Genomic DNA, 10,343 nt, shown 5'->3' on the forward strand with positions numbered 1-10,343 from the left:
CCATTTTCTATTGGATGCATATTAGTGGAAATATGATAAAGCACTGGACTGAACAAATAACAATATTCACTCTCACTCCAAAGTGTGTCCTAAGATGCAAAAACACATAATTACTATAATTATAGAATAAAAACGAATTTTTTTCCATCACATGGCTGATTACTGATTTTTTAAAAATATGATTTGGAAACCAGACACTGTCAAATTATCCTTACTTCCTAAATATGACAAAGAATGGTAAAACAAAGATGAACATTAGATTTTCCAAAGTTTTCATGTTTACAAATAAATATACAGGTCATTTTGAATATTAGGTTATGAGACTCTGGGTTCTAATAAATCCTAAGAGAATGCTGATATTTTTGGTTTAACAGATAAGTAGCCCAGATGGTTGCAGGTTAACGTTCCCACCAGCTCTCCATGGATTGTGCTTCCATCACTGATTTTATTTTGAAAATCTTTTGCAGTGCTTTTGGGATTTATCCCATCAACCAGTGGCTGATCTGGGAGGTACTCTAGCCCTCCACCTTGCAGTCTTTAAAATGTTGTTTAGATCAGTTTCCTGTGCATGCCCAGGAATTCATAAACAACTTTTACTAATAAGGTTGCTTTCCTAAACTCCTTCCTCTCCACAATCTCCCTGGCACTTTCCCATTCCCTAGGTAGCCTTCCCTTTTTGGTGCTCTAGCAAGGAAGCTTTAACTTTAGTTACCCTGCCTGATCCTGCACTTCCTGTCAACTATTGCCGTAAATGTGACCAACAAGTTAGAGGACAAGGCAAGAGAAAGAGTAATGGGGCTTGCCCTACCCTCTTGGTTCCATAGCTCCTAATATATGAGGGGAAGGTTTGCCTCCTTCAGAGTTTTAGGGGCCTGGGTTGTTATTTACTTATTCTGTCTTATCTTTCTTTCTTTCTCTCTCTCTCTCTCTCTTTCTTTCTTTCTTTCTGACAGAGTCTCTGCCACCCTGAGCAGAGCACTGTGGCGTCATAGCTCATATCAACCTCAAACTTTTAGGTTCAGGTGATCCTCTAGCCTCAGCCTCCTGAGTAAGCTGGATTACAGCCACAATGCCCGGCTAGTTTATTTATTTTTTTTCTGTAGAGATGGAGTTCCACTCTTGGCTCAGGCTGGTATCAAACTCCTGAGCTAAAGCAATCCACTTGCCTTAGCTGTCCAGAGTGCTAAGAGTATAGGCTGTCCAGAGTGCTAAACAGACTGCACCTGGTCTGTTTTTAGTCTCTTTAGAATAACCTTTTGTAATGTTACAAAAGAAGTTCCTTCTTTTGCTGAAAGGAAGAAAAGTTCCTATTTTTCTCCAAGGGGAAACATAATTTATAATTACTATCGAGGTTAATAAATGTCCCAGAACATCTGCTGTGATTTTAAAGAATCATCTGATGGGAAGGGTTGGTGAGCATTTGATGCTCATAAGTTTTTCCATTTTCTAATGACATAACCACAGGGGACCTAAATTGAATTTGTCAAAACGTGTCCTTTACAAGCCTGTAGCTACACCCTGTAACCTCTTGTCACACTTATTTGTAAATCTCTCCTGTGACTGCTCTCTATTTTAAAGTTGGAATCCCTTCACTAAGTAATCTGATATGTCTTAGAGAAAAAGTTTAATTATAGTTTGGAGAGCTTTTTTTCTCATGAAAAATTTGACAGTAAGTTGCTGACCTGCTGTTCCCTCACCCTCAAATGTCAAAGACATTCTTTAGTCTAACCTCAACAATTATCAAACTCAGGAAATTAACACTGACTTGTTACTACACTGATGTACTCATTTACTGTAAGACAGATCCATCATCATCTAATTCTCAGATCCCATTTCAAATTTTACTAATTGTCTCTATCTTTTCTGCCAAAAGTATTAATTTTGGAATCACGTGTTGCATACAGTGCCCCGCCTCTTCAGTTGTCTTCTGTAGAAAGCAGTTCCTCCAGACATTTCTTGATTTGCATGGCTTTGATATTTTTTAAGATTATAGGCTAGTTTTTTCTAAAATATCACACAATTAAGTTTTGTCTGATTTTTCCTCATAGACTTAACGTTATACATCTTTAGCAAGAATGTCATTAAAGTTATGCTGTATTCTTTGCATTAATCCTACTGGGTAGTACACCACTGCAGTATGTCTCATTATTGATGATGTACACTACGATTACCTAATAAGATATTAATCATCCCTCTCCACTGTAAAGGTCCTTTTTCTCTCTTTGTGTCTTATGGGGAGGAACTCTGAAACTATAAGTATCCTATAAAATTTCTACTTATTCCTTTATTGTGTCTGTATGGACTCACAACCTATGTCATTCAGTGGTTTGTAATCTATTATTATTACTTATTTTGATGCTCAAATTGTCATGACGTGGAACCTCTCTAAGCTAACTTCTGGGTTCTTTCGACATGTCCCATACTTATTTTGTACTTACTTTCCCTGCCCTAGCTCTGGAGTCAGCCACTTCTCCAAGGAGTCCTAATGGAAATGGTACTCATAAGTGAAAATCTTTACTATGGGTTAGTGGTACTCCCAGGACCTCTCTGAGGGCAGAACTATAGAATTAGTACACACACGTGCATGTACACGTGCTATCTATATTTATTTCTGTATCTGATATAAATGTATACTGAAAACACTAAGTTCACACCAACATCTCTAATTCCAATCCAACATGACAGGGTTCATTCTAGTTCTTTCCCTTCTTATAACTTCCTTCTCTGATAAGGGGAAATCTGGCTCCTTTCATATTATCCAATATATTTGCTAATGTATCCAGTCCTCTGTATTTGTATATAACAAACAGCCCATCTCTGCTGCCCCATCCCTTTGTCTGTATGGATACCCTTCTTACTTCACTTGGGCTCTAATTCCCTAAAACAGACCCATTAACACACTCAAACATACTTCACATAGGGTTGCTCCTGTGTGGGGTCACCTTCCTCAATCTGCTCTACAGAGCTCTTATACCCCTAGTTCAATTGCTCCCATATATGGACAGTTTGCTCAGCTCTCCTGAACTTTGATATCTAACACCAGATTACCAACTTTCCCTCTATCCTATGTATACATGCCTTTGCCATCCTGTTCAGCTCCCAAAATCTTGTTCAGAACTAAAGCAGCATCACACGAGTCCTACCTTGCTCTACCCTATTTAATGTCTTTAGAAATAAAATCAATTGAGAAAGGAGAAAGAAAAAAGAAAGGCTCTGATTACTTTCTTATCAACATACCTAATTGTTTCAACTTTATTCAGAATTTATTATAAATAACAATAGCACAGAGTGATGGACTTTCATATAACTTTTTGCATTTCTTTCATTGTAAAGTGTAGATACATTCAAAATGCTATGTTGGTTTTTAAAATTGTGAACAATCCTTGTGGCTCTTTAGAAGTTTTTATGAGTAAATTCTAATTACAAAAGACTTTTAAATTATTTTTTGATTTGGAATAAAGTCTAAAATTCATACCAAACTATAACTCAAAAGCCATCATCATTAGCTTGTATCATTTATATGCAAAATGGGTCCTAGCTATTTCATTCATTTTGGAAAAAGCTGAGATTTGAATTTAAAACTATTCTGAAATGATCAATAGGTCTCTAAATTTTGGAGAATTTTAGAGGCTAAAACCCTAGATAGATCCCACAGTCATTACAATTAAACGTTAGAATTAGATTATATTTTCTAAGTACATTTGTATTTTCTTTTAAGAAACACTACTATACAAATACTTAGATAGAGATCAAATACAGAGGTCCTTTAAAAGTAAATTCCCTACACACAAAAAACAGAGTTCAGTTTTAGATATGTTTTTTAGGAAACTCTGGTGATAAACCTAAGTAACTACCTAAGTAACTAGAAAGTATATTACTTAGAAATACTTGTTTTGAATGTTGTATCTTCAAATCTTCCTGGAATCAGTAGAAATTTAACTTCAGATATATCACTTTAAACAAATGAATATAAAAAGCACTTAAAAAGTATCAAAGAAAAGTTGAATGAAATCAAACGCAAATCATTTTTACACTTTAGGAACTGTTATGTTAAATTTTCAACAGAAAAGAGCTCATTTAATTATCTTATTATTACTCATATTAAAAATGCTAAATTCATCAGATGCGAAACTTACATTAACCACAAATTTGAGGTACATACCATCAGGATCTGATATTATATCTAGAAGAGATTTGTCCAGAGTAGTTTTGCTCATTATTTTTTCTTCATATTCAAAATACACATCCAGTTTTCTTGCCTGTTTCAAAATAAATATTTGCTGACAATATATAAGCAATAAAAGGGTCCTATGGGTCTCTCTCAGCTTATAAGTTTCTATGTTGTGTAACAAAATTTTTTTAAAATGTTCATTTCTTAATAGAATTTAATGTTTCTTAGTTTTGATCATATACTTAATGTAAAAAACCCCCATCATTAATAAACTTTTTTGTTTATCATATTTGACTTATAGACACTTTCTTTTTTTTCTTTTCTTTTTTTTGAGGCAAAGTCTCACTGTGTCATCCTTGGTAGAGTGTCATGGTGTCACAGCTTACAGCAACCTTCAACTCTTGGGCTTAAGCGATTCTCTTGCCTCAGACTCTCAAGTAGCTGGGACTACAGGCGCCTGCCACAGTGCTAGGCTATTTTTAGGTTGGAGTTGTCGTTGTTTGGCAGGCCTGGACTGGATTTCAACTCACCAGCTCTGGTGTATGTGGCTGGTACCTCAGCCGTGTGAGCTACAGGCACTGAGCCACCATATTTAACTTATAAATTCAGAATTAATTCTGCATATCATAAATATATCAGCAAAGATAAAAAACACAGTTCTCAATTACTACACTAATTAGTAGCTAGCATATAAATCATATTGTATTCCATAAAAATTAGTGAACAGGTGGCCATGTGATGTTTACTTTTTTAGTGCACCAATCTGTATATATTTATGTTAATTAAATAGAAAGTTACCCTAATGAAATTATTTTCAATATTTTTTTAAAACTGTAACTGTTTCTCCCGACGCAGTTAAATTTTGCTATTTCATACTTTGAAGTTTTGGACAAACTTCTAAAAAAGTAGGAAAACTTTTTGGTATGACATTTTTTTCTAATTTAAAATTTTGTTTAGGCTCAGCACCCGTAGCACAGTGGTTATGGTGCCAGCCACATGCACCGAGGGTGGCGGGTTTGAACTTGGCCCAGGCCAGCTAAACAATGACAAATGCAACAACAACAAAAAATAGCTGGGCGTTGTGGCAGGTGCCTGTAGTCCCAGCCACTTGGGAGGCTGAGGCAAGAGAATCGATTAAGCCCAAGAGTTTGAGGTTGCTGTGAGCTGTGATGCCTTGGCATTCTACGGAGGGTGCCATAGTGAGACTCTGTTTAAAAGAAAAAAAAAAATTAGTTTAAAATTTCCAAATGAAATCAATAGATTATAATCCTCTAAAGTAAATGAAAGCTATTATCAAGTATCTCTTCAATTATGCTTCAGATAATACAAAGGGGAAAAGAACCTGTTTGCTATTGAAGGTGTTAAAGTAAGAGTAGAACCTATTCAGGAAATTAACTAGAATCCTTAGTTATACCAGGAACCAATATATAAAAATGGAACACAAATACCTCATACTATAATGACAGGATGAAAGAAACAGCCAACCAACTATGGAGGAGGAAGTAAGAAATTTTGACTTGAATTTTGAAAGTGATTTGGGGACACACATACAATTCATTTCATTTAAAAAGAGACACGTGCACAGTAAACTAAGGAGTAAATTTCACATATGAGGATGACAGGAAATCAGAGTGCTCTCATTCCTACTCTCTTAAAGTGGCACATAAGGCCAGAATTTTAGATGGTAGATAAAATGCAGGTATTTAAAAATCAAAACAACACAAAAAGGTATATAGTGAGAAGTCTTATTTCTCACCCCATCCTTTTCCACCCCATTTCCCCCTGCTCTTACAGGTATTTATTTTGATTGTTTCTTCTATAATTTTTTTAGAGTTTCTTTGGCAAATATAAACAGTGTCAATATTCTAATATCCTTCTCCTTTCTGACACACAAAATAATATACTATACTCTTCTGCCTCTTTCACTGAAAAATATATTCTACATAAGTATATGGAGAATATCCTTACCAATGAGCTCTTGAGACTCCCTGACAGACGAACTATTTTAGCTACTGTATAAAGCTACTTTGAATACTAAAACAGAAAAGAGGTGAAGTTCTAGGAATAAGAAGTCCTAGAAATAATATTAAAAATGGACAAAAGAAATACAGAAAAGATCCTAAGAAAAAACCCATGGTAGTGTCCATGGGAATGGGAAGAAGAGATGGATATTTTTTGATAATACTAATAATTACCATGAGAAAGGATCTGGGATATAAGGAGTAGGAAAGTAAAAAAGAAACCTCCTGGGCAACCAGGATGATGGTAGTAGGTACTACATTAATGTGAATACTAGAATGGAAAAAGCTATTATCTGTAGAGGGAAGCCAGAAATGGAAGAAGGAAGGTAATAAAATAAGTTGTTAAATTGACTTTCAGCCTCTCCACTATCTGATCCAAGCAACCTTTTCTGTCTTACCACCATTCACCAGGTTCAGGTCCTTGCAGTTACATCAAATGACTCACTGACTTTTCATTAAGCACTGGGTGTGCTTTTAATCCTCTATGCTTAGGCACAGGTCTTCCCGTACCTCTTCATAATAACAATGGTCACCTTATACTACTGTCCTTTATTATGTGTCATCTTTCTAAAACTATAAACTCCTTAGAGCATGTTAATTACTTGTTTAACTCCCGGGGTCTAATGCAGTACCTGGCTCATAACAAGTTCTTGGATTCACTGAGTTTTGAAGCCAAGAGGAGGACATATATAGACCAAGTAATCATTTTTAAAGTCACGAAAACTAGGCCAGGCACAGTGGCTCATGTCCACAGTCTTAGTCCTCTGGAAGGCTGAGGCAGGTGGAGGCCCAAGCTCCGGAGTTCCAGACCAGGGTGAGTAAGAGTAAGACCATGAAAGCAGGTAAATGAACTTCTAGAAGTAAAACAGGTAAAGAGTCCAGACTTCAGTGATTTAATATATAAAATTGAGTATTCTAAATCTCACAACATAATCTAACATCTGTAACTATATATATCTGCCATGAAAAAACATGGCTCACCAATTAATATAGGTGTAGACATTTGAATCATTTTACTATTTTTTTTTTTTTGAGACAGAATCTCACTTTGTCATCCATGGTAGAGTGCCTTGGAGTTGTAGCTCACAGCAACCTCAAACTCCTGGGTTAGAGATCTCCTTGTCTCAGCCTCCCAAGTAGCTGGAACTACAGGCACCTTCCATAACACCTGGCTATTTTAAAGTATTTACTTTTAATTTATTTAACCAATGTGTTGGACTCTTAACATACACAGCTAGAAAAAGAAAGCAAATTAAATCCAAAGCAAGCAGAGAAAATAATAAAAACTAAAGTAGAAATTAAAAACAGGAAAATCAACAGAGAAAAATCACAGAAATCATTAATCTTTGAAAAGATTAATTAAATTGATACACCTCCAGTCAAGTTTTAGCCCAAGACACTAAGAAACCTAAGAAGAGGGTGGCACCTGTGGCTCAGTGGGTAGGGCGCCGGCCCCATATACTGAGGGTGGCAGGTTCAAACCTTTCCCCAGCCAAACTGCAACAAAAAAATAGCCGGGTGTTGTGGCAGGCACCTGTATCCCAGCAACTCGGGGGGCTGAGGCAAGAGAATCGCCTAAGCCCAGGAGCCGGAGGTTGCTGTGAGTTGTGTGATGCCACGGCACTCTACCAAAAGGGATAAAGTGAGACTCTGTCTTTACAAAAAAAAAAAAAAAAAGAAGAAAAGACCCTAAGAAGAAAAGAGAGAAGACACAAATTACTAATAGCAGAAACAAAGGGCCATCACTGCTGATCCCATGACATGAAAAGGATAATAAAAGCATACTATGAATAACTATGCACGTGAACTTGATAACCTAGATGAAACAAACCAATTTTTTGAAAGACACAATCTACCAAAACTTAAAGAGAAATAGATACTCTGAATATGCCTGCACCTATTTAAAAATTTTAACAATAACTAATAACCTTCCAAAACAGAAAGCATCAGGACTAGATGGGAGCACTAGTGGATTTTACCAATTATTAAAAAAGAAATTATAGAATTGCAGGATCAAACGGAAGGTCAACTTTTAATTCCTTATGGATTCTCCACACTTCTTTCCATAAAGGTTATATGTGAAGCCATTAAAAAAGAAGGAAATGGCTCGGTGCCTGTGGCTCAAGTGGCTAAGGCGCCAGCCACATACACCTAAGGTGGTGGGTTCGAATCTAGCCCGGGCCTGCCAAACAACAATGATGGCTGCAACCAAAAAATAGCTAGGCGTTGTGGCGGGCACCTGTGGTCCCAGCTACTTGGGAGACTGAGGCAGGAGACTGAGGCAGTAGACTTGCTTGAGCCCAGGAGTTGGAGATTGCTGTGAGCTGTGATGCCATAGCACTCTACCCAGGGGGACAGCTTGAGGCTCTGTCTCAAAAAAAAAAGAAGGAAACTTTATATCTTTTATGTTTACATGGATGGAGTTGGAACATATCCTTCTTAGTAAAGTATCATAGGAATGGGAAAAAAGTATCCAATGTACTCAATACTATTACGAAACCAATATATAAACACTTACACATTCATACAAATGATAAAACACAAATATAGTCTAGCAAGAGGGACAGAAGAAAGAGGGGAAGGGAGGGGAGAGGGCAATTGGTGGGAGAAGGCAAGGCATTTGGTGGGATCTCGCCTAATGTGTACAACGCAAGGGTATACTTCAAAATAACTGAAACAGAAAAGTAGCCAGGTGTTGTGGCAGGTGCCTATGGTCTCTGCTACTTGGGAGGCTAAGGCAAGAGAATCGCTTAAACCCAAGAGTTGGAGGTTGCTGTGAGCTGGAATGGCACTCTACTGAGGCTGACATAGTGAGACTCTGTCTCAAAGAAAAAGAAAGAAAAGGAATCTTCACAGAAAATATTCCAATTTTTCCATACTTACAGAACTTCTTATATCAAGATAAGTCTTACATATGGGATTTATTAAATATCACCACATTTTATAAGTAAATATTTAAAACAAATAATGGTCCTTTATCTGTAATATTAAAAAAAAAACCCTTCTGATAATAATTGGGTTTCTTAGAACTACCCGACTAGGAGGAATACGTCCTATACGTGACAATATTTTCCCTCTGTAAAGTTAGTATCTTTTATAATGCAGTTTCTTTAAATCAGATTGTTAGGAAAAAAGTATCTTCCTTGAATTACAGCAAAGTAATGATTCAATAATGTCTACCTTTTACATAAAATCACTCAATATTTTGAATAACAACTTTCTTAGCATAAGATGCCCTGCCAGAGAATAAGCAGCCTTGTAAGAAACATCTTTCATGAGACCAGGTCTTCAATTAAAATAGTAACTCCACAGTACTATAGTATGATGTTCTATATATATAGGATATATATATAGTGCTATACAGAATACATATATGGCACTATAGTATAATATTCTGTATATATAATAGTGTAATAATCTATTCTCTATCTTTCATTGATAAAGCACATTTGTCATCTTCTAGGTTCTCAAACACACCAATTTATTTGTCTTATGCCTTTTGCATTTATTATTCCCTCTGCCTGGATTGCTTAGTTAAGATCTCTAATAACTGGCTCTTTCTTGAGATTCAAATCTCAACTCAAATATCACCTCATCAAAGGTTATTTCCCCGACCACTTACTCTGCAGTTAGCCCCTTAGCCATGTTCTCCTCATTTTTGTTGCTCTTGCATTACTTTAAATGCTTGAAGTTATCCTGTTTTCTAATTTGTTTACTCTGCTTATTGTCAGCACACATAACCTCCAAGAGAACTCAGAACTTACCTGTCTTGTTTACTACAGTGTCATTAGGGCCTAGCCATGATACACAGAGCCTCTCCATAAACATGACTCAATAAGTAAATTAATCAAAATTTTCTCAAATTATAAGTTCTAGTTCTGAACAATATTATTCAATATATATTCATATAAATTTGTGGCAGAATAATGTTTGTAAAGCTCTATGAATGAGATGAATGATGTACTTTCCACAGGTATGATAATTAGTTTGGGTTACAAAACTAAGCTTAGTAGGTGAAGCTGAGCTTGGCATTTTCCTGCTTTTTAACTACCATAAGAATTGAGGTCAGAAAGCAAAATATAAAAATTGGCCCGGTGTGGTGGCTCATGCCTGTAAGTCCTAGCATTCTAGGAGGCTGAGATGGGCAGATT

The 10,343-nt window shown here is 36.2% G+C and overlaps 1 protein-coding gene across 1 annotated transcript in view; it reads right to left on the reverse strand.

Annotated features, from left to right (window-relative positions):
• The window catches only part of SCFD1 (sec1 family domain containing 1), an 84,381-nt gene that overhangs the window by 31,980 nt on the left and 42,058 nt on the right, over positions 1–10,343 (reverse strand). The window contains exon 14 of the mRNA XM_023514399.1: positions 4,163–4,259. Within this exon, the coding sequence (XP_023370167.1) occupies positions 4,163–4,259 (97 nt within the window). The remainder of the gene's footprint in view (positions 1–4,162; positions 4,260–10,343) is intronic.

Source organism: Otolemur garnettii, unplaced genomic scaffold (assembly GCF_000181295.1).
Source record: "Otolemur garnettii isolate 467f Iridium unplaced genomic scaffold, OtoGar3 scaffold00052, whole genome shotgun sequence".
Classification (NCBI taxonomy): domain Eukaryota; kingdom Metazoa; phylum Chordata; class Mammalia; order Primates; family Galagidae; genus Otolemur; species Otolemur garnettii.